Genomic DNA, 27,564 nt, shown 5'->3' on the forward strand with positions numbered 1-27,564 from the left:
AAGGTAAACGGCGTTTCCGTGTGCGACTCTGGCTCGCCAGAGCAGCGATGTCACGCTGGCCACGTGACCCGGAAGTGTCTCCGGACAGCGCTGGCCCCTGGCCTCTTAAGTGAGATGGGCGCACAACCCCAGAGTCTGTCAAGACTGGCCCGTACGGGCAGGGGTACCTTTACCTTTACCTTTATGTTATATTATGGGCTGGAAACTGGAGGCCAGCGAGTCATCACAAGCACAGGGAATTGGTTTTTGGCTCCAGGAGATGCCATGTGGTAAAATTGACTGGTAAATGTCAAGCCACTTAGATGTCTGTAAAACAGGCAATGGTACACCATCTGCATGGAGCAAAAGTTTTACTACTTTGTGGTAAGGATGAGTTTAGGGCAATGCTAAAGAGTTCTGTAGTACACAAAAACAGATGCAAAACATAGAGCAGAACCACCAGAAAGAAGCAGAGCCTACTAAGGCCTGGTTTGCATGCCACACTAAACTATCATTTAAAGTAAATTGTGGTTTAACACAAATGAGCAGCATGCTAGTGAATGCTGCTCAGTAGTGCAATTTGCTCCTGCCTTTGCCACAATGGGGTAAAACAAAAGGCTTAGCGTTTCATGTGAACCAGCAATTGTGTTTTTTCTCCAAATGCACTACTGTTGGAAGCCAAGGTTTGTTCAACACAATCAGCCAGTTCTCTGGTTTATTCCTCCCAGTGTGGCAAGCACATGAATGGAAGAGGAGCAAATAGGGCAATATTAAGCAGTGTGCATAAACACACTGAAAATTCCTAGTAAATCACAGTTTAAATTTAAACTATGATTTAACACTGCGTGTGAACCAGGCCAATACTATAAGTCCACCACAGCTTAGAAAATGTATGAGGTACCAATGAGAAACTACCTATTTTGTGATCAATTTGAGGCTGCAGCTCTCAATGCAGCCTGCAGCTCACTAAACCACAATGGGACTTCTTAAACCAGACATTGAGAACCTGCAGCCATGCTGGCTGGGGCTACTGAGAGCTGGAGGTCATCAACATCTGAAGGGCCATAGGTTCCCCACCCGTGTAGAAGTAAACACAGCATTGGGCTGCACATCACTGATTTAAATCAAGCTATGATGGTTGCAGTCCAACATGGGCTTACTTGGGATTTAGCACCACTGACTTTCTGAGTTTGCATAGGTAGGATTTACATCCTCATTTTACTTCTTCCCTTGCATCCGTGGCGTATCAGCTTATATTTCATACTGTTATATTCTGTATTCAAAAGCAAACACTTAAAAGCTCTTACTCAAACACTGAACTGTCATTTTGGTCTCCCCATATTAGGATCTCAGTTATAGATCGAATAGTCTCCACCAACAGGTTGCGGTTGTGTTCAGTCACAGTGGTATTTTTGGTCAGAACATGATACATATACCTGAAAGACAAGCAAACAAACAAAAAAAAAGATATGAAAACACTGATTGCAACAAGCGTGTTGAAGTGCGGCCATTTGAAATGGCTCTGCTACTTTACTTGCAAATGAACAAAGGCACTCCCTGTGCTGTTGGGACTTCAATTTGCATCTGGCCATGCTGGCTGGACTTGATGGGAGATGTAGTTCAGCAACATCCAGAGGGCTGAAGGTTCTCCACCCGTTTATGAAACACTATTTTGCAAAAACAATTGCACATCCTGTTTTAAGGTGGTTTCCAGGTGAAAAGAGCAGCCTATTTCCAGCAAATAAAAATTAACAATAACTGATACAACATCAGCTATTAAACTACACTAAATATGATACAAACATTCTACTTTTGGGGGAGCCTGTCCCATACATACTTGTCTGCCAAAGAATTGTGCTTTCAAAGCCTGCTCTCACAGCAACAGGTCCCATATAATGGACCACACCAACCACAGTATGGTTTTCCAATCACAATTCAGATTGTTGATTGTGCCCTAAAGACTCAAGAAATCTGCACTCCATGCTTTGGCAAATCTATTCCAGGCAAAAAGTGTTATTTAGGAGGATGACTACGCAACATGACTACGCAACATTTTTAAGTTAGAAAATCAGTTCCAGTATTTCATATGACAAATATTTCATATGACAAAGAGAACTACACCAGATGATTCTACTTATACAGATTTAACCACACCTCCTGGAGCACTAACCATGACACTATTTTTAGCCCTTTTCATTTCTGTGGAACTTCTAATCCACTTTATTACAAAGATACAGACTACATTTCTTACACAAGTTCCAAGCTTCCATTGCTGAGACACTGAACAAAATCATAAATTAGATTTATCCAAAGCCTTAGTAAAACTTATAGGTATAGTGGTGCCTTGCAAGATGAAATTAATCTGTTCCGTGAGGCTCTTCGTATAGCGGTTTTTTCGTCTTGCGAAGCAAGCCCACTGACAGTTTAGCGGATTAGCGCTATTAGCGGTTTAGCAGCTTTTAGCGATCAGCTGTTAAGCGGCTTAGCGGCTTAGGAAAAGGGGGAAAAAAGGGAAAAAAACCTGCAGGATCTCGCAAGACATTTTCGTCTTGTGAAACAAGCCCATAGGGAAATTCGTTTTGCGAAGCGCCTCCAAAACGGAAAACCCTTTCGTCTAGCGGGTTTTCCGTCTTGCGAGGCATTCGTCTTGCGGGGCACCACTGTGTGTAGATTATGACAGTAAAGGAGTTAACACAAGAACTGTTATGATAGATCAGGCCAAGGGTGTACCTGGCCCAGTATCCTGTTTCTATAGCAGCTAGGCAGATGCTTCTGGGAAGCTCGCAAACAGGACATGGCTTTTCCCCTTTGTTTGTCCTCAGCATCTGAGATGCAAAGTATACTGCCTGTGAACATGGAAAGTTCCACTCAGCTATTATGACAAATCTGTCCAGTCCTTTTCAAAGCTTTCAAAGTTGGTACCCATCCCTACATCTCAAAGACAGTGGAGCTTATTCTCTCTTGTGTGAAGTGCTTCCAATTGTCCATTGTCTACGAACACTTCAATTATTATTTTTTTAGGCTGCTTCAATACACTGGTGCAGCCAGCCATAGCTATCTGGGAACCAGTCAGTCGACTCTGATGAATCAAGGAGCACCTTAAACAAACAACTGCACTAGGAGTTATTTAAAATGCTTGTGGAATGTTCTGAAAAACTTCTCCTGCATCAAGATAATATGAGGCTGCAATCCCCAGGCATATTTTCTTAGTGGTAAACCCCAGTGAATCAATGCCCATGTAAAGGAGACTCATAAGATTGCGGGACAAGTCATTCACCCTCACTAAGGCCTTAGAAAAGGGATATGGGTTGGGACTCTTTTTTCACAGAGAAGGAAAACTGAGGCCAAGAGTCAGCAATGTGCCCAGCACAATTTTGTGTCAGAATTGATTTTCTGAATCTTGCCTAGAAATAGCTCATAGCCTCACATGCCCAAACTCTGCACCCACATCATCAATCCGCATGTGCCTCACCCTCCTTATTTTCACCCTACAGGACCCTCAGTGGCTTTTCAGCCTTCTACAACACTCACAATCAAGTATGAGTCTCACCATGCCAGGTGACTAAACTCTACAGTCCTAAACAAAGACATATACAAATATTCTATACTGAACACCACATACAACCCATGCAAAACAGAACCCTCATGATCACAGATGGTCAAATCCTGGATATATCTTTTCCTCCTGAGTGCACACCAGACCACACCACATACACAAGGCACCAATCTCCTTATCCCCATTGGACCGAACCTGGAAATCCACACACAGATTTCATGTAGATGACAATTCAGCAAAGCCACTTTTAGATAGGTTCTAAGGCCTATCAAGGTGGAATTGGTTTCAAAAATTGGCATGTCAAAAGAGACAGGAGCTCAAAAGTAAACACTTCATCATCTGTCTCCGCTTTGGAATTCAGTAGTATGACTGACACCACCTTGACTCCCAGAACATGGAGGGGAGTCTATTTCTGTAGGCACCAAAACAACTAAATAATTTCAAGTTGCTTCTGTTTTGTCAGCTGCTTTTTTTAAAAAAACAGGCTATTATATGTAATATACTCTCTCTGTGTGTGTACACACAAACAGAAGTACGCCTACCACCTTAATGATACAGCTTTTGGGGAATGCTGAAGAAGACCTCTTTACCTTGGCTTCTGACATTCGAGATGCATATTTTTAGGGCCCACTTTATTTCTGTGGTTGCAAGTTGTTTTAAACTGCTTTTAATATTGTGTTTTAATAGTTGCAACCTGCCCTGGGACCTTAAAGTGAAGGGCAGGAAATAAATTAATAATAATAATATGAAGTATTTATGTAGAGTGAAAGAGAGAGTTTGTGTGTGCATGCACACACACACACACACACACACACACACGCCTATCAATATAAAAACAGTCCAGGAGAATGAACACATCTATGTATGTGTGCCCATAATTGCACACACCATTCCTTGATTTGCAGTTGTTATTCCTGGTAGGGTTTTACCAGATTGACATATTGCTATTTTTGACTTAATCTAATTTTGTAAGCTGCCTATTATGGGGTGTTTTTTTAAATTCTAAAGGGGGGGGAAGGAATCTTTTAAATACAAATAAGAGGTTAAAAGCAACAAAAAGGGCTTTTATGGGTATGTTCGTAGCAAAAGGAAGAACAAAGAAACAGTGGGGTCACTCAGAGGAGAAGATGGTGAAATGCAAACAGGGGACACAGAAAGGGCTGAACTCCTCAATGCCTTCTTTGCCTCAGTCTTCTCCGATAAAGAAAACAATGCCCAACCTGAAGAATTTGGAGCAAATGATTCAGCAGAGGAAACACAGCCCAGAATAACTAAGGAGATAGTACAAGAATACTTGGCTAGTTTAGATGTATTCAAGTCTCCAGGGCCAGATGAACTGCATCCAAGAGTATTAAAAGAACTGGCAGATGTGATCTCAGAACCACTGGCAGTCATCTTTGAGAATTCCTGGAGAACAGGCGAAGTCCCGGCAGACTGGAGATGTTGTCCCTATTTTCAAAAAGGGGAAAAAAGAGAACCCAAATAATTACCGCCCAGTCAGTCTGACATCAATACCAGGGAAGATTCTGGAGCAGATCATTAAGCAAACAGTCTGTGAGCACCTAGAAAGGAATACTGTGATCACCAATAGTCAGCATGGATTTCTGAAAAATAAGTCATGTCAGACTAACCTGATCTCGTTTTTTGACAGAATTACAAGCCTGGTAGATGAAGGGAACGCAGTGGATGTAGCCTACCTTGATTTCAGCAAGGCATTTGACAAGGTGCCCCATGATATTCTTGTAAAGAAGCTGGTAAAATGCGGTCTTGACTATGCTACCACTCAGTGGATTTGTAACTGGCTGACTGACCGAACGAACCCAAAGGGTGCTCATCAATGGTTCCTCTTCATCCTGGAGAAGAGTGACTAGTGGGGTGCCACAGGGTTCTGTCTTAGGCCCGGTCTTATTCAACATCTTTATCAACGACTTGGATGATGGACTCAAGGGCATCCTGATCAAATTTGCAGATGACACCAAACTGGGAGGGGTGGCTAACACCCCAGAGGACAGGATCACATTTCAAAACGACCTTGACAGATTAGAGAACTGGGCCAAAACAAACAAGATGAATTTTAACAGGGAGAAATGTAAAGTATTGCACTTGGGCAAAAAAAATGAGATGCACAAATACAAGATGGGTGTCACCTGGCTTGAGAGCAGTACATGTGAAAAGGATCTAGGAGTCTTGGTTGACCACAGACTTGACATGAGCCAACAGTGTGACACGGCAGCTAAAAAAGCCAATGCAATTCTGGGCTGCATCAATAGGAGTATAGCATCTAGATCAAGGGAAGTAATAGTGCCACTGTATTCTGCTCTGGTCAGACCTCACCTGGAGTACTGTGTCCAGTTCTGGGCACCACAGTTCAAGAAGGACACTGACAAACTGGAACGTGTCCAGAGGAGGGCAACCAAAATGGTCAAAGGCCTGGAAACGATGCCTTATGAGGAATGGCTAAGGGAGCTGGGCATGTTTAGCCTGGAGAAGAGGAGGTTAAGGGGTGATATGATAGCCATGTTCAAATATATAAAAGGATGTCACATAGAGGAGGGAGAAAGGTTGTTTTCTGCTGCTCCAGAGAAGCGGACACGGAGCAATGGATCCAAACTACAAGAAAGAAGATCCCACCTAAACATTAGGAAGAACTTCCTGACAGTAAGAGCTGTTCGACAGTGGAATTTGCTGCCAAGGAGTGTGGTGGAGTCTCCTTCTTTGGAGGTCTTTAAGCAAAGGCTTGACAACCATATGTCAGGAGTGCTCTGATGGTGTTTCCTGCTTGGCAGGGGGTTGGACTCGATGGCCCTTGTGGTCTCTTCCAACTCTATGATTCTATGATTCTATGAACATACAAAGTGTCAACATATTGCCTACATATCACAGAGTGTGTAAATAAACAACCAGCAAGGCGAGAGACTTAACATTGTTTTGTTAGATGTATGTATTACACCAACACCCACCACAAATAAAAGGAAACAAACATCAGAACAAGCCTGTCACGTGCACAAGGTCATCATGAAGTGTGCACATACACACTCCTCTGTCTCACATGCAACATTATAATTACATTTAATGAAACATGCATCCTTGTCTCTATTTCCCATCTCCTCCCTCTTCCTTGTGTCAAAATTTAAACTGGAAGGTTCTCATGGCACTGGCTTGTTGTTTGGTACTGAAGTAGAACTCTTAATATTTCTCAATTTACCCTTGCCTCCACCTCCATCCCTGAACACTCATCTCCCCTGTAGCTGTTTTTAGGTCAGTGAGATGCCCTCTCGTACTTTGTAAAGTGCTGTGAAAATGGATGGTAGAGTCAACCCATTGAAGTTAACAGGCCTAATCAACTTAGGTCCATTAATTTCAGTGGGTCTGCTCTCTGCTCTGCTCTGAGTAGGACTTAGCTGGATGCAATACAATTGTGTTCATTACATTACATTCCTATCCCAGCTTTCCTCCCAGGATCTGAAGACTGGATATATAGCTAGATTCTCTCCCTTTTTTCCCCCTTGCAACAACCCTGCGAGGTAGGTTAAGCTGAGTAAGAGTGACTGGATGAAGGTCACCAAGTGAGGTTCGTGACTGAATGGGGATTTGAACCACAGTCTCCCCAACACTTTAACCACTACACATGTGTGTATGTGTGTATATATACATATATACAAACATGCAAACATATGTGTACATGCATAAACACACACACATATACACACACAATATGTGTTGTGTTCTCAACACAAAACAGTAAACTGTATTCTACTTTCCTTATTCAAAAAAAGTTACATACTAGAATCCAATGGGGGACATTCAGTGAAGCTAAACATTGGAAGATTTAGGGCAGACAAAAGTTAATTCTTCTTCACATGGTATATAAACTATGGAATTCTCTCCCACAAGATATGGTGATGGATACCAACTTAGATGGTTTAAAAGAGGATTAGAGAAGGCTATCAGTCATGATAGCCATATAATCCCTCCAGTATCAGAGGTGGTGCACCTCTCCATGTTAAGACACATTTTGCAGGTCCAATTGTGACCCTGTGGAGATCTCTGGATGCCAGGTTGGTGCCTGACCTCTTCATCTGGCTGGCCTTCCAGCTTCCTAAGGCAGGTAATCAGAAGAGCTTATTTATTGCATTTAGATCCCACCTTTTCCTTTCATCCCCCTCCTCAGTTAATCCCTACAACGACCCTGTGAGGTAGGTTAAGAGGCTGTGACTGACTCCAAGGTCACCCAGGTCATGACTGGGTGAAGATCTGAGCCTTGATCTCCCAAGTTCTACTCTAACACCACATCGCTGGCTTCCTAGAGTACTTCTGCTATGTGACAGCTCTATAAATTAAATAGGTAAATAAATATGAGGAAAGCAAAACGTTACTTAGAGAAGGATCTGAAATATTTTTCAGGTTCTACTTGTGGGTTTCCCACAGGCCACTGTGAGAACAGGCCACTGGACGATATGGGTCACTGATATGATGGGCACCTTTCCTTTAACATCATTCATATTATTTTTGCCTCTGCAGAATACAGTACTGGCAATTGGACTGGCAACCTGTGCTGTGTTTAGCTGAATTGGTTGCTGGCGTTTTAATTTGCAACTGGCTATGATGCACTTTATGGCAGGATCTTGCCTACTGCTGGGTTGGTTTTATTGATTTATGGTTTTATTGAGCTGTTGCATGGTTTCCTTTTAATTTGGCCTCCTTTACTGTGTACATCATCAAGAGAATTTGATTTTTAATCAGGCACCTCATAAACTTAATACAAATCATGTCACTCCAGTCAGTCCATCCACCCATAAGAGCGCAAGAAGAGCCCGCTGGATCAGGCCAGAAGTACATTTAGTTCAGAACTCTGCTCTCACAGTGGCCAAACAGATGCCCCCGGGAAGATAGCAGGAAGAACCTGAACACAACAGCACTCTCTCTATCTTCCCAGGAAGTGACAGTAAGGACTCGTCCATACCTTAATGTAGATCGTGCCTCCTTTAATTCCCACCCACTCCGTCCATGAGGCTTTCTCCTCAAACAATGGCTGTCCCGCGATTTCTGCTCCCTAAATCTGGAGATTGCCCTGTGTTTTGTTAATCCAAATAGAAGAGCTGCATCAACTGCATAGAGAATCTCCAGATTTTGGGAGGAAAAATCGCGGGACAGCCATTGTTAGGAGAAAGCCTCATGGACAAGGGGGAATTAAAGGAGGGCCTACAATGTGCATTAAGCTGAGGTATGGATGGGCCCTGAGGGCCTGCAGACTGATCACCTTGTCCTCCATGAATTTGGTTAATCCCCTTTCAAAGCGTTCCAAGTTGGTGACTGCCACTGCCTCCTGTGGAAATGGGTTCCATAGTTAAACTATGTGCTATGTGAAGAAGTCCTTTGTTTATCTGCCTTGAATCTTCCATCATTCAGCTCCACTGGATTTCCACAAATTATAATGTGACTGGAGATCGAGAAAAACTGTTCTCTATCCACTATCTCCATGCTATGCATGATTTATACACCATCCCATCATCATATAGCCCTTCCTTACTCACTTTCCCCCAAGCTAAAAAAAGGAGCCCCCAATACAACTTTTTCCTTCAGCAGGCCGCTTCTACACCCATGGATAGTAGTAGCTTGAGCTCACCCACTCAGTCATGAAGCTCAAGGGTGAGACCTCAGCCTAACCTACCTCACAAGCTTGTTGTTGTGAGGATAAAATGAAGAGGGGAGAAAAGACCCTATGTACTCCACCTTCAGCTCCTTGGAGAAAAAGGTGGGAATAATGCAATACATATTTACCTATATTAAACAAAACACATACAGGATATACTAGCACTGACACATATTTATGTACATGCTATCTGAATGAATTCATTATCTGCTATTTTTAAAATCTTTTATATCTAATTTTGTATCCATAGAAGCCAAATAACTGCTTTAAATCCTATTGGTATTCTACAGGTTTATCTTTGCCTTATTGGACCAATGGTGCTTTTACATGTAAGAATTTGTGTTGATATTGTTAATGGTCACTGGCTACAAATACTAATAAAACGTGACTACATATGCGTTGCACGTTACTCTCCCTTGTTACTTCTGCAAGTGTCCTCTCTCTCTCTCTCTCTTAAAGCCTCTCTTTCTCACAAAAAGTATTTATACGGAAATATATGTTACATATAGATACAAGCCCACTGGGTGCGACTTTGGGGGCCAGTCACCACATACACCACCTTGAGGTCATTGGGAGAAATGGAATATGAAATGCAATAAACAAACCAATATATAAAAACGCACACAGGTCCTGCCGTCTGAAAACAATGCTCTGTCACAGAATTGCTCCTTAGGCGAGTGTTTGCATAACTGATTCCTATGTGGAAATTTCCAACAAGTTCCCGACCAACACAACCTTAACTTCAAAAGGATCAGGGTGTGTGGAACCCAGGGAAACCGAAGAAGAAGAAGAAGAAAAGCAGGGAAGTGAAAAAACGCTCCTCCACTTGTCTGATCTCCTTCCCTGGCCAACTGGCTGTCAGAAATGCAAACACAAAACAGCGAGGTTCACTTATAAGGCTGCTCATGGAATTGCAGAATCCTGGAGTGGGAAGGGGACCCTCCGGGGATCATTTTACTGTATAATCTGTGTAATCTCACTGTATACAAGTTGTACAAGTGACAATAAAGTATTTCAATTTCAATCTAGCCCACCTCACCCCCCGCATTGCAGGAACCTTCCTTGTGCACACAGTCAGTGTTGGATTTACATACAGCATAAGCTAAACAAGCTATAGCTTAGGGCCCCCCAAAAAATTAAAGGGGGGAAAAACTGGGTGTACATTTCCAAACTATAAGATAAAAAACAAATAAAATAAAACCTACATACAGCAACAGTATTGCATGGGCTTCTATTTGTTATGTGCAAATGGCTTGAGATACCTATTAGGTCCGTAAACTACCATATAGCATATATTCAACACAAAAAACAGCGGCAATTTGTTGTTGACAAAGGACAGCTGGACATATTAAGGGCCCCATTACCTTCAGTCGCTTAGGGCCTCATCAAACCTAAATCCGGCCCTGCACACAGTCCGGATACCTGAATTCTGGGACGTTCGTATAACTGTACGCTGGCTCCCTCGGCCAGTAAAGCGAGATGAGTGCCGCAACCCCAGAGTCGGCCACGACTGGACCTAATGGTCAGGGGTCCCTTTACCCTTTACCTTTATGTATAGGGTGCCTACATTCTGCATGGACTGGTTGTAACAATTACTTTGATAAAATACATGTTAACGTGCAAATGGCTTGAGATACCTATCAGGTCCGTAAATTACCATATAGCATATCTTCAACACAAAAAACAGTGGCAATTTGTTGTTGACAAAGGACAGCTGGACATAGAAAGGGCCGCATTACCTTCAGTTGCTTAGGGCCTCATCAAACCTAAATCCGGCCCTGCACACAGTCCGGATACCTGAATTCTGGGACGTTCGTATAACTGTACGCTGGCTCCCTCGGCCAGTAAAGCGAGATGAGTGCCGCAACCCCAGAGTCGGCCACGACTGGACCTAATGGTCAGGGGTCCCTTTACCCTTTACCTTTATGTATAGGGTGCCTACATTCTGCATGGACTGGTTGTAACAATTACTTTGATAAAATACATGTTAACGTGCAAATGGCTTGAGATACCTATCAGGTCCGTAAATTACCATATAGCATATATTCAACACAAAAAACAGTGGCAATTTGTTGTTGACAAAGGACAGCTGGACATAGAAAGGGCCGCATTACCTTCAGTTGCTTAGGGCCTCATCAAACCTAAATCCGGCCCTGCACACAGTCCGGATACCTGAATTCTGGGACGTTCGTATAACTGTACGCTGGCTCCCTCGGCCAGTAAAGCGAGATGAGTGCCGCAACCCCAGAGTCGGCCACGACTGGACCTAATGGTCAGGGGTCCCTTTACCCTTTACCTTTATGTATAGGGTGCCTACATTCTGCATGGACTGGTTGTAACAATTACTTTGATAAAATACATGTTAACGTGCAAATGGCTTGAGATACCTATCAGATCAGTAAACTACCATATAGCATATATTCAACACAAAAAACAGTGGCAATTTGTTGTTGACAAAGACAGCTGGACATAGAAAGGGCCCCATTACCTTCAGTTGCTTAGGGCCTCATCAAACCTCAATCCGGCCCTGAGTTCAGACCTGGGCAAAGCCATCTGAGGAAGGGGGCAAGTTTGTGCCCCATCTGCACTACACATTCAAAGGGTTATCCTACCACTTTAATTAAGCATGCCTTCTCCCTGTGAATCCTGGTAACTGTAGTTTAAGGGTGCCAGAGACGCAGCGGGGGGGGGGGAGGCTACCAAGATGAGGACCTTTTGGGGAGGGGGCGTGAGAGGAGCCCCCGAGGCAGTTGGGGGGCGAGTGGGGGAGGGGCGTCCACCTGAGCCCACCTGCCTCGAGGCCCCTCCCCCCTCCGGCATATGAGTCCCTCACAGCCTTCTCCCGCCCTGAACACTCACTTGAGGTGGTCGAGCGAGTGGATGTTCCGCGAGGCCTTGCCGTGCCCGCCGCCTCCCCAGCTGCGCGACCGCCCGAACATCCTGAGGGGAGAAAAACACTCTCTCTCGCTCTCAGCTCGCTGTCTCTCGCTCGCTACCGCCTCACGGCCTCGGCTGCTGCCGCCGCCGCCTCATCCTCCTTCTCGGCCGCTGCCATCCTCCTCCTCCTCCTCCTCTTCCTCTCAGGCGGAAGGAGTCCCAGCGCCCTCCCCGCCCCCACGCCCGCGCGCGCACCCTCGGACATTCCGCCCCGGCGGAGGCGACGGCACAGACCCGGCAGCGGAGCCGCGGCGCGGGGCACGCCGGGAAAAGTAGTTTTCCTCGGCCCGCAGCTACTCTCGCCAAGGCATACGTAGAAGGCGAGCCAGAGGACTGCGAGTCCCAGCGTGCCCCGCGCGGGGGGGGGCGGGGGGAACCCGGAAGTGGGAGGGGCGAGGAAGGTTGCGTCCCCGGCGCAGGGCAGGGGGCGGGTCTTTGTGACGTGCGCGAGGGGCGGGGCCTTCAAGGCAGGTGAGGGAGGGGCGGAGGAGGGTTCTTCCCTCATAGGAAATGAATTCTTAGCGGTGCGGTTCTTTGGAAATAATTCGGAATTAATTCGGAAAGCAATGCAGTGGTTTTATTTGGAATGATTCGCAATTGGTAATGCAAGAATACCCTTCTTTGCTTTGATTTGGAGGGAGACGCTTAATCGTTGGGCAAAAGAGGCAGAGATGACTGGCAGAATCCGGGACCAGGGAAGAGAGACGGTGGAAGATGATTGGAAGAAATTTAAGGACTATCTTAGGAAACATGGCAAAATTAATGAATGTTAGAATGACGTGGCTTTCAGAAGTTAAGGGGTTTTCAGCGGTATTGATTAAGTAAAAGGAAAAGAAAGGTTAAAAATTAAATGGAAAATAAGGGAGAGGATTTGCTGATTAGATAATTAGAAATTGGAATACAGAAAGGGGAGGTATGAGGAGGTCGGGGAAGTAAGTTACATGAAAATAAGGGATTGAAACTATACCTGTTTTTGTTTGTGTTTGTTTGTACTGTTGTTTTGTATTTGTGTATTATTTGAAATTTTAATAAATATCATTTTTAAAAAAATCGTTGGGCAAAAGATTCCTGCATCGCAAGGACTAGATCAGGCATAGGCAAACTCGGCCTCCAGATGTTTTGGGACTACAATTCCCATCATCCCTGACCACTGGTTCCTCTTAACTAGGGTTGATGGCAGTTGTAGTCCCAAAACATCTGGAGGGCCGAGTTTGCCTATGCCTGGACTAGATGACCCTGGGGTCCCTTTCAGCTCCATGACTCTATGACATAAATGTCGGTTCGTAATCAATTGTTAGCGGGGTGGTTTTTGTTATTATTTTATTTGCAATTACAGTGGTACCTCAGGTTAAGTACTTAATTCGTTCTGGAGGTCTGTTCTTAACCTGAAACTGTTCTTAACCTGAAGCACCACTTTAGCTAATGGGGCTCCTGCTCTGCTGCGCCGCCCTGCACGATTTCTGTTCTCATCCTGAAGCAAAGTTCTTAACCCGAGGTACTATTTCTGGGTTAGTGGAGTCTGTAACCTGAAGCGTATGTAACCTGAAGCGTATGTAACCCAAGGTACCACTGTATTCTTTATTTGGGATGCCACCTTGAGGGGTTGGCACCTGTCTCGTGAGCCCCTGGGGGTGAAGTCAAACCGCTGCATTAGTAGTGGCCTCCCTGGGGTACATGCCCTGGGCAGAGTGTGCATGGAGGCCGCCTGGGCCGCCCAGACGACAAGACTCCCCTCTCTGTCCACAGGAAAGGAAAGCAAGACTTTTGGCGCCAGCTTGGCTCAGGCGTTGATGGAAGGAGGCGCAAAAGGCGTCATCCAACTGTCTTAGGAACCCCACCGGATTTGTGTAGGGTTTGCTCCTGAGCCTTTTCTTCTCCTGAAGATGTCCCGCAAGACAGCAGAGGTTTAGGATCAGAGTTGTCCTTCTCCTAGATGGGTTGCCTTCCCAGGTCGACAAGCCCCATCTGCCCCTCACTTCCTTCTACAGCAGAAGGTATGCGTGCAAAATGACACATATTACCCATTACAGTCTCTTTTTAAAGAAAGGGGATGAATCAACACTTTTCCTTTTCACGACCCTGCTCCAGGACCTTTAAATCAGGAAGTGTTTACAGTGGTACCTCTGGTTAAGTACTTAATTCATTCCGGAGGTGCGTTCTTAAGCTGAAACTGTTCTTAACCTGAAGCACCACTTTAGCTAATGGGGCCTCCTGCTGCTGCTGCGCCACCGGAGCATGATTTCTGTTCTCATCCTGAAGCAAAGTTCTTAACCCAAGGTACTATTTCTGCGTTAGCAGAGTCTGTAACCTGAAGCGTATGTAACCTGGCATACCACTGTATTGATTGATTTAACAAAACTTATATATCGTTTGATTTTAAGAAGCCCTCCAAGTGGTTTGCAAAAGATGGTTGATGTGCATACACATTTAAAGCACACTGTATCCCCACACAAAAAATTAAAATAAAATCCTGGGCTCTGTGGTTTGTGAAGGGTCCTGGGCCTTGTAGCTACTTGAGGGATAAACTACAGTTCCCAGGATTCTTGAGGGGGACTATATATAATTTGCATCCCACCTTTTGCCTCCAAAGAGCTCAAGGCAGCACACAGGGGTTCTCCCCCATCCTCCTCATTTAATCCCCACAACAATCCTGCAATGTAGGTTAGACCGAGAGACAGCTGGAGACCCCATTCACCTTCCCAGATGTTGCTGGACTCCAACTCCCATCAGCGCAGCCACGCCTGAATAGCTCAGTCCATAGAACATGAGAATCTTAATCTCTCAGGGTTGTGGGTTCAAGCCCCATTGGGAGAAAAATTCCTGCTTTTCAGGAGGTTGGACAAGATGACCCTCCGGGTCCCTTCCAACTTTGTGTTTTTATGATTATGGCCAAGTTTGTTGGAGGCTGATGGGAGCTGAAGGATAGCAGGAGGCCCCTAGCTCTGCTTTAAACCTTAAACAGGAGCCTGTCACAGAAATCTTAAAACAGGGAAGGACTTTGCTGTTAACAGTGTGGTTTAGTGGTTAGAGTGTCGGACTAGGACCTGGGAGACCAGGGTTCAAATCCCCACTCAGCCATGAAGCTGACCTTGGGCCAGTCCCTCACTCTCAGTCTAGAGAGCCACAAGCAAATACCAACCAGACACTCAAAGAATTAAGCAAGAAGACATCTTTCCCATCGCTTTATCTCCACACTGGGAAAAGCTGGGGATAGGAACAGGGCCGGATTTAGGTTTGATGAGGCCCTAGTCCACTGAAGGTCATGGGGCCCTTTATATGTCCAGCTGTCCTTTGTCAACAACAAATTGTCGCAGTTTTTTTTATGTTGAATATATGCTATATGGTAATTTATGGACTTAATAGGTTTCTAAAGCTATTTGCACATCTTGCCATGCAACCAGTCCATGCAGAATGTAGGCACCCTATATATAGAAATGAGCAAACCAGTGATATTTTAGGGAACAGGCAGGGCCCATTACTTACATCGCAGGAGCCTATACAACACAAAACGCTGTGGTTTGTTTTTATTTTGTTTGTTTTTCATCTTATATCTTGGAAATGTACATCCAGTTGTTTTTTCCCTGTAATTTTTTCAGGGCCCCCCAAGAGGATATAGCTTCTAGCCTGTCTAGCTTATACATAAATCTGGCACTATCATAGAAAAGCAATCCATAAATGATTTAAGTAAATAAACTCAAGTCCTGCCAAGGGGAAGCAAGGAACCAGCAATCAGACACATTGACTTGGAAGTCAGTCCCAGCGAGCGCAATGGGACGAAGCAGACAATTGATCCGGGATTGCTCAATCGGCAAAGTATGAGACTCTGGGATCTCCGAGTCGTGGGTTCGAGCCTCAGGTTGGGCCAAAGATACCGCTACCTGCACTGCAGAGGGTTGGACTACATGACTCTGGGGGTCCCTTCTGCCCAGGCGCCTACCTAACAGGACTGGCCGCAACCCACTGGGAACCCCACCTCCTCCAAGCTCTCCCCCCCCCCCACCCGGCGGCTGTCACTCACCCTCCCCGGCGCCAGCCAATCCGCGCTCGCGAGAGGCGGGCCCCTGGCACTTGCGGGGAACAGCTGCTTCTGCTACGCGGAGGGAAGTGATGCGTCTGAGGAGTGTGGATGCAGAAAGAGAGCAAGGAGGGGGGCCCTTGGAAGAAAAGGGGGGGCTGCGCTGAGCGGGGAGGAGCAGCGAGCCCCTTGCATTAAAAAACGGGGCGGGAGCGTGCTTTTGCTTCTTTGAAGATTGGGGGAGCGGGAGGGGGGGTTGGAAGAGGCGCCTCTGCAAAGCCTTCCCCCCTTGCGGCGCATCAGAGGCCTGAAAAGTGAAGGGAGGGAGCCCGTTGCATGGAGGGGGGGCCGCAGGGCGAAGTTGCTCGCTTGCACCGCCCGCTTCTGGATGTAGAGATTTGCAGAGGCTGGTAAGGAGAAGGAGGGCGCTCTGGCATGGAGGGGTGGGCTGAGGACAGCAAGGGCATCGCTGGGGGGCGCCCTCTTCCGTTTGGAGACTGCTGCAGGGAGGGGTGGGCAGGTAGGTAAGTAGGCAAGTACCCAAAGGTGCTGGGCTCTCTTTGATTCCTGGAAATCTCCTCTGGCTGCTGCTGCTGCTGCTGCTGCCCTCCCCCAGTCTCCAGCCTCCGCTGGGCCCGGGCCTCCTCCACTCTGGATGCCCTCTGCCGCCTGCACCCAGCTGGAGCCGTGGGCCCCCCATGCGCCGCCCCCGCTGCCGCCCTCTATGTTCTACGTGGGCTTGTTCTTCGTCAACCTGCTGATTCTCTACTACGCCTTCCTGCTGGAGTACATCGCCCTCAACGTCGGCATCGTTTTCCTGCCCGAGGATATGGACCAGGCCCTGGTGGATCTCGGGGTGGTCTCCGACCCGGCTCTGGGACTCTACGAGCTGGACAGCGAGGTGGAAGTGCTGGACGGCTACTGGGAATAACTGGGGCCCCCTCCCCAAAAGAGCAACTGGCACGGGCTGGGAAGAGGAGCGTCGCTGCATCCAGATGTGGGCACAGCTGGACGGACCCTTTGTAGACTGCAATGGGGGCACAGGGACACCCAAGCTGGGCAGGTGCCGGGGGTGCCAGGAGCCTGTCTGCCCCGCCTGCCCCAGTCGTGGGTTTTCTGCTTGAGCTGGAAAGACTGGGGAGAGGCCCACCGACTTCTGGGGGTGCCATGCTAAAGGCAGGCAAGACGACGTCACGGCAGTCAGAGGGAGCCAGAGTTGGCACAGACGGACAGGGTCCCTTTGGGGCACTGAAGTAAGTGGCATTTTACGGTTTGATCCAGCTGTGCAGAGGGGAAAGAAGTTGCACATTGAAAAGGTCTGGGGGGTGAGGGTTTGATCCTGTATCAGTTCTGCCAAGCTGGCACCCTCCAGGTTTTGGACTACATCTCCCAACAACAACAGGTGCGTTGGCTGGGGGGGGTGCGATGGGAGTTCGCAACGCCTGGAGGGCGGAGGCTCTTGTACATATTGGCATGCCTCTGTGACGATCTGAGCGGTTGCTTTTATCTGTCTTCCCCTTCCCCAGTTGGCAGAGAGCAGGTTCAAAACTTGCCCAGGTAGAAGGAACTGCTAGGTGCTCCCCCAAACCGCTGTGCAACACAGAAAGGGTAAGATTGTCGGTCCATCTAGGTCAGTGTTGTCGACCGGACTGGCAGCAGCGCTCCACATCGACTGGGCTGCCAGCCCTATCCCTAGATACAAAGTAAGAAGCCTCGCAATGGGTCCCTGTGTCTGGCTGTTAACTAGGAGGTTGGTGGTTCAAGCCCACCCTGGGATGGCTGTGGGCAGGATTCCCTTCCAACTCTACGATTCTACGAAATCCCATTCCTCATGATTCTGTATAAAAGGCTGCCTTATACAGAGTCAGATTGAGCTCAGTATTGTCTACACAGGCTGGCAGTGGCATTCCAGGATTGTAGTGTGGGGACAATCCCTGAATTGAACCTGCGACCTTCTGTCTCACGAATGTTTAGCACCGAGCACTCTCCGTTATGTGATGCCTCTAATCAGACATGAACACCAGCCATGAAAATGCAAGCCCCCCCCCCCGCCCCCCGCCCCCCGCCCAGGCTGCCTGCACAGTTTCACTCATTCCTAACCCACCCATAAGATGCGGCTGGGGCACCCATTTCTGCAAAGCCCCATCTCCTCCCAACACATTCGGCAAGGGTATTTTGTGTGCCTAGTGCAGATGCGCACCATGCATTCCGCACACCCTTAAAAAGTCAGTGGCTTTCTCCCAAAGAATCCTGGGACCTGTAGTTCGTTAAGGTTTCTGGGGACATGTAGCTTTGGTGTGGTGAAACTACAGTTCCCAGGATTCTCTAGGGGAAAGCCACATTTACCTGAACGAAAAAGCTTTCAGCAGGTGCCAAGAGTGCAGTGAAGGTGCCTGCCTGCCGTCTATAGGCAGGGAGTTCCAAAGTGTGATTTCTTTCTTTTCTTCAATTTTTTTTTACTGATTTTCACAAAATTATAGACACACAAACATACAAACAAACATAAATCATAACCTTCTTAAAACTAATCTTATTAACATTAAGTGACTTCCTAAATCATTTTAACGGTTTTCCAAATCAAAATTCTTATAAACTTAGCTTAATCACTTAACATCTTTCTTACCAATTCAGCATTAAACATATTAATTCATCACATTACATATTTAAATCCTAAGCCTATCTGGTAATTGCAAGCTTTTTCCAATTAATTTAACTTAGCGTATTTAACTAAATAGTCATTAAATTTCGTCCATTCTTCCTGATACTCCTCCTCCTTCTGGTCGCGGACTCTTCCCGTCAGGTCGGCTAGCTCCGAAAAATCCATCATCTTCATCTGCCATTCTACCACAGTTGGTGCTCAAAGTGTGATTTCTTGCAAATGCAGAATGAGTATTATGCAGAGAGAGTGGATGGGGCCTGAGACCTTCATGCAAAGCAGATGCTCTGAGCTGTGGCCTTATCACAGATGACATGGTGGCTGGGCTTTATGGGAGTTGTAGTCCAGAGGGTGCCAGATTGAGAGAGGTGAGATTAAACTCAGATTGAAGTAAAAAAAAAAACCCCACCTTGGATCTGATTTTATACATCTGCCAGATGTTTCTATCTTGTTGTTGTTGTTTAGTCGTTTAGTCGTGTCCGACTCTTCGTGACCCCCTGGGCCAGAGCACGCCAGGCACTCCTGTCTTCCACTGCCTCCCGCAGTTTGGTCAAACTCATGCTGGTAGCTTTGAGAACACTGTCCCACCATCTCGTCCTCTGTCGCCCCCTTCTCCTTGTGCCCTCCATCTTCCCCAACATCAGGGTCTTTTCCAGGGAGTCTTCTTTTCTCATGAGGTGGCCAAAGTCTTGGAGCCTCAGCTTCAGGATCTGTCCTTCCAGTGAGCACTCAGAGCTGATTTCCTTAAGAATGGATAGGTTTGATCTTCTTGCAGTCCATGGGACTCTCAAGAGTCTCCTCCAGCACCATAATTCAAAAGCATCAATTCTTCGGCGATCAGCCTTCTTTATGGTCCAGCTTTCACTTCAATACATCACTACTGGTTTCTATCTAGCCAAGGCCAAAAGGAGTTTTGTTTTCTCTCTCCTTTTGCTACCCAGCTGGCTCATAAGAGTTGCGCTTGACTCTGGGTAGCAGTTTCAGATGGCGTGAAAAACTTACCTTACCCTCAGACCGGCACTGTTAGTTGCTCAGTATCTGCTCCCTCAGCTGAAATGGACATAGTTTTAGCATGGTGCTTGCTATTTATTCATTTAGTAACTGCAATTAAGCCCCATATCTTAAGCACCTGCACCAACCAGATCTATGAGGTAGACCTCTGTTGCTCCCATTTCACAGACGGGAAGACCGAGTGCTGCTAAAGCACATCCTAAACAGCTGCAGCAGATCAAAGCAAGGTGGTGCTGGTGGGATAATGCAAATCAGGACCCAGAAGCGACTTCTTGCCTGAGCACCTGCTTTCATTGCCTTTTGGGGGGAGGGTTCCTCTCTGTTAACCCTCCCAACCTCCTTGCTAGCCGTCCCTCAGCTCCCTCACCCTTCCCTTAAAACTTGAGTTATATTATTTCATTTCTTGGTATCTCTCCAGAATACGGAGAGAGGAGCCATTTAAAATGTCAGAGAAAGCAGTTTAAGCCTTAAACGAATGAGGTTCAGATCTCCCTTCCATATGCAGCTATCAGCATCATGATATATATATATTTTAAGCACACTGATTTGTATTGAGCATTGTCGCGAACACATAACCAGGAAACAGAGTTCTCTGGATCCGGGTCAGATAGAAAACGACGCTGGCTGTCACTTCAGTTATTTGGCCCGTGGGCCAGATCCTGACCACCCTCCCCACCACCACCACATTGACAGCAGGGGACAATTACAAAGGGTGCCGATCGGCTGGTTGGGGTTTATATGAAACCCCTTTGAAGGGGATGCAAACCGTGTTTGCGAAGGAACCTTTCCCTCTTTGCAGACCAGCAAAGGTGCCTGCAAAACCATTGGTGCTGCCCGTGAGCTTGGCTTGGCAAACCTGGGCTAACCCCCCCCCCCCCATTGCCCATTGCAAGTCCATTAGCCTGGCTGGGATGTTGTCCTTGAACTGGGATGCTGCTTCCTGCCTGGATAGAGGCTTGAAGATGCCTCTGAGTGTTCTGTGGCTGGAATGTAGCAGAGGCAAAAGTTACATCTGTTGCTCCGCCCATTATTTGCCTCTGGCCCCGCCCACAACTTGCATGGGTGCCCCCCCCCTAACAAAGGTTACACCAAAGGGGAGAAAGGGTTAACTTGCCAATACAATGCCCCTCTGACTGTATATTTCAGCCTTTCTCAACCTGTGGTTCCCCAGATGTTGTTGAACTACAACTCCCATCAACCCCTAGCTAGCAAGGCCAGAGCTCAGGGATGATGGGAGTTGTAGTCCAACAACATCTGGGGACCCACAGGTTGAGAACCGCTGGTTTAAAGCAGATCATACCAATGTAAACAATCATGGCTTCCCCTAAAGAACCCTGGGAACTATAGCTCGAGAGCTGAGAGGCCCCTATTCCATGCCACTACAGTTCTCAGAGTGGTTTCACAGTCGCTTCCGCCCCCCCAGGGAACTCTGGGAATGGGAGCTCCGTGAGAGTCCTAACGACTTTCAGCAAGTGGCAATCTGTCCATTTTGCCTCAGGCGGCAAAATGTCCTGGGACGGCCCTGTCAAGCCCTATCGGTGGTGTAGCATGGGTTGTCAGAGCCCAGGGCAAGGAAATTATTATGCCTCCATGCCAGGCAGAGCAGCAGTAGGACATGTGTGTGCACCTCCTCAGGCTGGAGCACTGCCACCACCGTGAGCCTTGCCCTCTGCCCGCCTTCACCACCGGTGGGGGATGCAAGGGCCTACCCTAGTGGTGGCCAAACTTTGCCCTCCAGCTGTTTTTGGACTACAACTCCCATCATCCCTAGCTAACAGGACCAGTGGCCAGGGATGATGGGAATTGTAGTCCCAGCTGAGGGCTGAATTTGGCCACCACTAGCCTATCCTCTCCCACTTCTTGCTCAGTGTGCTGCTTCGGTGAGGCGGGCGGAACGGGGAACACCTCCAGTCGGGGCAGCAGCTGCAGAGGCTCCCCCCTAAAAATGGTTGCACCCAGCGCGATCATCTTGGTAGCCTCCCCCCCCCCCCCCCCCGCTGCGTCTCTGGCACCCTTAAACTACAGTTACCAGGATTCACAGGGAGAAGGCATGCTTAATTAAAGTGGTAGGATAACCCTTTGAATGTGTAGTGCAGATGGGGCACAAACTTGCCCCCTTCCTCAGATGGCTTTGCCCAGGTCTGAACTCAGGGCCGGATTTAGGTTTGATGAGGCCCTAAGCTACTGAAGGCAATGGGGCCCTTTATATGTCCAGCTGTCCTTTGTCAACAACAAATTGTCGCTAGTTTTTGTGTTGAATATATGCTATATGGCAATTTACAGATCTAATAGGTATCTAAAGCCATTTACACGTTAACATGTATTTTATCAAAGTAATTGTTACAACCAGAGCATGCAGAATGTAGGCACCCTATACATAAAGGTAAAGGGTAAAGGGACCCCTGACCATTAGGTCCAGTCGTGGCCGACTCTGGGGTTGCGACACTCATCTCGCTTTACTGGCCAAGGGAGTCAGCGTACAGTTTCCAGGTCATGTGGCCAGCATGACTAAGCCGCTTCTGGTGAACCAGAGCAGTGCACAGAAACGTGTTTACCTTCCCGCCAGAGCGGTACCTATTTATCTACTTGCACTGGCGTGCTTTCGAACTGCTAGGTGGTAAGGGGCAGGGACCGAGGAACGGGAGCTCACCCTGTCGCGGGGATTCGAACCGCCGACCTTCTGATTGGCAAGTCCTAGGCTCTGTGGCTTAACCCACAGCGCCACCCTATACATAGAAATGAACAAACCAGTGATATTTTAGGGAGCAGGCTAGCAGGCAGGGCCCATTACTTACATCATTGGAGCCTACACAACACAAAACACTGTTGCTGTGTGTAGGTTTTATTTTATTTGTTTTTTTATTTTATATTTTGTAAATGTACATCCAGGTTTTTTCCCCTTTAAATTTTTTTGGGGGCCCCCAAGAGAGTGGGGCCCTAAGCTATAGCTTGTTTAGGTTATACGTAAATCCGGCACTGTTTGAATTGCACAACTCTGTGCTCCCAGTGTGGGGTGGTGCTGGGAGCAGACCATCACGTTTCCTCCATGAGAGCATTTGGTTCCTCTTCACAGGTCCCCAAAAGCACCTCCTCCCTTCGTCCTGAGTCACAAAGTGCACTTTTGGCCACTTGAGCCGAAGTACTGTTAATGCACTGACTTTGCAGAAAGACGGTGACCAGACGGAAAGCATTAAAAGGAATCTGTCGCTGCCCAGAGCTGTGGCAATTGTTGCAATGCAGGGTATATAAAAAGCAGGCGGCTTTGGCTTGGCACTGCCTGCGCCTCGGGAATCCATCAATGTCATACAGATTTAGCAAGCGCAGGAGATGATCTGGTTTCAAAACAGAAGATGTTATTGACCGCTCAGCCTCCAGGAAAGCTGGGTAAAACGGTTTATGGGTTCCTGCGGTAGGAACGGCAGAATAGGAAAACAATACATAATAATACCTGCTTGCATTAGGTAAAGGTAAAGGGACTCCTGACCATTAGGTCCAGCCGTGGATGACTCTGGGGTTGCGGCGCTCATCTCGCTTTACTGGCTGAGGGAGCCGGCGTACAGCTTCCGGGTCATGTGGCCAGCATGACTAAGCTGCTTCTGGCGAACCAGAGCAGCGCACGGAAATGCCATTTACCTTCCCGCCGGAGTGGTACCTCTTTATCTACTTGCACTTTGACGTGCTTTTGAACTGCTAGGTTGGCAGGAGCAGGGACCGAGGAACGGAAGCTCACCCCATCGCGGGGATTCGAACTGCTGACCTTCTGATTGGCAAGTCCTAGGCTCTGTGGTTTAACCCACAGCGCCACCCGCGTCCCTCCTGCTTGCATTACCTGTGCTAATTGGCATCAGCCTTGGGAAAGGGTCGTAGCTCAGTGAGTAGGACACCTGCTTTACATGCAGAAGGTCCCAGGTTTGATCCTCAGCATCTCCATATAGGGTGGGGAGAAAGAGTTCTGTCTGAAAATCTGGAGAGGTGCTACCCGTCATTTCTGGGATAGTTGAACCCATTGTCTGACTCGATAAAGGAGAGTTTCCTAACTTCCTATTTCAACCTTTTTCCAGAACAATGCAGGATCAGGGCGTGTGGAATAGCATAACTTTCAAATTCAAAAAATGAGGGGTGCTAAGAAGTTGTAACATGACTTGGGGATTCAAAAGATGATTTGGTTAAATTAATATACCGGTAATTTAGTTTTTCTTGGTAAGTAAAATGTGTGTAAAACTGCATAGAAATCAATACAAATGATAGATGATGATGATGATGATGATGATGATGATTTAGCATTACCTGGCATTTCCAGAAGGTAAAATAATAATAATAATGTGGTTTTTTTGTGGGGGGTATTGGCTTGGTGTTTTTATTTTTACTAGGCATTTTATGGTTTTATATCTTGATTTTATTCTGTCAACCGCCCTGAGACCCCCCCGGGTGTAGGGTGGTATATAAATTCAATCAATCAATCAATCAATCAATAATTAAATTTCTTTGGTTTTCCAAAAGCAGTTCTTCATCAGATGTAGACTTACTAAGTATTGTCTAATCACAAAAATAATAGCAGGTTTGAATTCCTCACACCCAAAACCATGTTTTTAAGAGCCCTCACTGCAGAAATGTGCAAGCATTTATGTTTCCGACCCTAAAATGGCACGCCCTGGTTTTTGTAGGATCTTGCAATATCTGGGGAATGGCCATCACTCTGGGGTGTGGAACATCTGCTTCAGATGAAGGAGGTCCCAGGTTCAAATTCCAGCATCTCCACATATAGCTGGGAGGGACCCCTGCCTGATACCCTGCCAGTCAGTGTAGGTAACACCAGGAGCTACTCAGAGGGTAGGACCTGAACCCATGTCTTCAAGTCACAAGAAAGGAGATTCCAACTAAACATCAGGGTGAACTTTCGGACAGTAAGAGCTGTTTGCCAGTGGAACAGACTCCCTCATGACTCTCCTTCCTTGGGGGTCGGATGACTATCTGTCAAGGCTGCTTGAGTTGAGATTCCTTCGTTGCACGGGGTTGGACTAGATGACCCTCAGGGTCCCTTCCAACCCCACAATTCTCTACTCTGACTCAGTATAAGGCAGCTTCTTTTACTCCTAAGAGACAAACGTGTTTTAGGAAAGTAAGAAGAGCCCCACTCAATTGGAGCTAAGGCTTTCTAATTCAGCATCCTGTTTTCAGTCTCCGACCAGATGCCTGTGTTAGTAAAGGGAAAGGTAAAAGGACCCCCGACCGTTAGGTCCAGTCGCGGACGACTCTGGGGTTGCGGGGCTCATCTCGCTTTACTGGCCAAGGGAGCCGGCATACAGCTTCCGGGTCGTGTGGCCAGCATGACTAAGCCACTTCTGGCGAACAAGAGCAGCGCACGGAAACGCCGTTTACCTTCCCACCAGAGCGGTACCTATTTATCTACTTGCACTGGCATGCTTTCGAACTGCTAGGTTGGCAGGAGCAGGGACTGAGCAACGGGAGCTCACTCCGTCGCGGGCATTCGAACCGTTGACCTTCTGATCGGCAAGCCTTAGGCTCTGTGGTTTAACCCACAGCGCCGCCCGTGTCCCTGCCTGTGTTAGTAGTCTCCATTAATTCCAATAGATCTACTCTGAACGGGACTAACACTGAGACGCAACCCATCAGGGTTTGAGCATTCTGAAACAGGGAGGGAAATCACTTTCTGTTTCCTGCTTAATTTCATCCTGCTCTGTCCTCTCTCTGGGCGTGCTTTTCTCTTGTGTAATGTTTCCTTTTCCTTTTTTGAAATCCAGATTTGCACACGTTTTCTGCACATGTGAAAAAGAAGCTGGGGGCACCAGATTACGGGGCAAGACGGCACGGTCGTGAACTTGCGTCTCTGCGAGAGGAAACGGCTTCCAGAGCAACGTGGGCTTCCTAACAGCCTGGCTGAGGATGTCCTCAGTATTTGCTTGTTTTTCAGGGATTTGCCATGATTCTGCAGGAAACCGATTATGCACAGCTATCAGAATTTGCTTAGAGATTCCAGAAGGGCTTCCAAGTCATGAGAAACACTGCCGGGTCATTTTTAACGGTGAGCCGGGCTGCCAATCACATGTCACAAACTTCCAGGGAACGGAGAAGTCGATGCCGATATGTTGAGCTAGGTGGTACTGTCAGGATAAGAAGCCTGAGTGCAGGTGTGTGGTGAGAGGGGGACCAGATATTGCTGAACTACAAATCCCATCAACCCCAGCAAGCACGGCCAAAGCCCAGGGATGATGGGACCTGCAGTTCAGCAAAATCTGGAGGGCCAAAGATTTTCCCCACGCCTGATAAAGTGGTTGATGGAGCAGGATGGGGCATGGTTTTACAGTGGTGCCTCGCAAGACGAAAAGAATCCGTTCCGCGAGTCTCTTCGTCTATCGGTTTTTTCGTCTTGAGAAGCAAGCCCATTGACGGCTTAGCTGATTAGCGCTATTAGCGGTTTAGCGGCTTTTAGCGGCTTATCGGCTTAGAAAAAGGGGGAAAAAAGAAAAAAAACCCGCAGGAACTCGCAAGACATTTTCGTCTTGCGAAGCAAGCCCATAGGAAATTCGTTTTGCGAAGCACCTCCAAAACGGAAAACTCTTTCATCTAGCGAGTTTTCCGTCTTGCGAGGCATTCGTCTTGCGGGGCACCACTGTACATGGTGGGGGAGACTTACAATTATCCAGATATTTCTGAACTACAACTCCCACCATCCCTGAGCATCAACCATGCTGGCTGGGGGCTGACGGGAGTTGGCACTGAACCACATCTGGAAGGCTCCCAATCCCCGTTTTTTTAAGGGGGGCTGGAAAAACCGCCATGAGATCTCAAGAAGTATTGCAAGAGAGCACCGGCACATTATTGCACCGTCTGCACACAGTTTGAGGGTTGGTTTTGCCCGTCCCCACAACCTTGCATGCGGTCCTGGGCCCAGTTTGCACAGACCGGTCTCATAAGGGTAGCCACCTTCGGTTCAGGACCTGGTGCATTCCTTGTGTATCACCAGTACAACTCTGCAATGCACGTGAGTGGTTGCTTTAAAAAATCTCTGCCATGTCAATGTTTGTGTATGGAAAGCTTGCGTGTCGTTAAAAGAGCCTTCTCCTTGACATGTTAGATTTCCACAAGCAAGGGAGAGTTTGATGTGGGAACACTTGCATCCGGAGTTGTTACTAGCCCACAGGGACTGCAGTCTGCACCCTTCCTAAAATGTGCAGGATCTGCTCTGCCATCATCATAACCTCCCAGCTGACAATCTGCATTTGCTGTTGATGAGCTATAGAACAGGCCACACTTTTCTGAAAGGAAAAAAACCCACCCTAATCTCATTAAGCTTCAGGAACTCATTTCATAACCCTCAAAACGTCGCCTTTTAAAGAATAAAAAATTAAGAGAATTGCAGCAAGTCGGTGCGTCTGCCACACAGTGTTACGGGAAAGAATTGCTTTTGTAAGTATTTTTGTAATTTTGGGAAAGGAAGGGGGTCTTGTTAATTCCCACGTTATTTTGCCTAGTGTTGAAATGCAGTTCTTATGTTTAAAAAAATAACAATGTAAAAAGCAATATATTGATAACCAGCCTCTTTCAAATACACAAGTATGCAGGTCAACTGATCGAGAGTGTTGCTCATTCATTTATCTGTGAAGCGGTTTCAGTTCCCATGTCTTCTTGCGGTTATCTTGTGTCGCGCCAGACAGCAGGACCTGAGCCATTGTGCTCCAATGACAAGCAGAATTGTTGAGAAGAAACCTTGAATGGCGCTGCCTTCTCCATTAGAG

The 27,564-nt window shown here is 47.1% G+C and overlaps 2 protein-coding genes across 6 annotated transcripts in view; one reads left to right on the plus strand and one right to left on the minus strand.

The window, feature by feature from the left end:
• The window catches only part of CLEC16A (C-type lectin domain containing 16A), a 98,258-nt gene extending 85,912 nt beyond the window's left edge, over positions 1 to 12,346 (minus strand). For 2 of the 5 annotated variants that reach the window (XM_079953710.1, XM_079953712.1), the window contains exons 1-2: positions 12,048 to 12,346; positions 1,287 to 1,415 (exon numbers count right to left, since the gene is read on the minus strand). In XM_079953710.1, coding sequence (XP_079809836.1) covers positions 1,287 to 1,415; positions 12,048 to 12,127 — 209 coding nt within the window. In that variant the 5' untranslated portion in view covers positions 12,128 to 12,346. The remainder of the gene's footprint in view (positions 1 to 1,286; positions 1,416 to 12,047) is intronic. The other 3 variants (XR_013833139.1, XM_079953711.1, XM_079953713.1) reach the window with 3 other exon arrangements.
• A 4,141-nt stretch (positions 12,347 to 16,487) lies between these two features.
• Positions 16,488 to 27,399, plus strand: DEXI (Dexi homolog). Its single transcript, XM_079954099.1, has 2 exons — positions 16,488 to 17,393; positions 25,570 to 27,399. Exon 1 carries the CDS (start codon positions 16,796 to 16,798, stop codon positions 17,069 to 17,071), a length of 276 nt encoding a protein of 91 aa, XP_079810225.1. The 5' UTR covers positions 16,488 to 16,795; the 3' UTR covers positions 17,072 to 17,393; positions 25,570 to 27,399.
• The last annotated feature ends 165 nt before the right edge of the window (positions 27,400 to 27,564 follow it).

Source organism: Podarcis cretensis (assembly GCF_951804945.1).
Source record: "Podarcis cretensis genome assembly, chromosome: 14".
Lineage (NCBI taxonomy): Eukaryota > Metazoa > Chordata > Lepidosauria > Squamata > Lacertidae > Podarcis > Podarcis cretensis.

Bases quoted from the DNA above. Each gene is read 5' to 3' on its own strand.
- DEXI (XM_079954099.1), top strand. From the start codon at position 16,796: ATGCCCTCTGCCGCCTGCACCCAGCTGGAGCCGTGGGCCCCCCATGCG.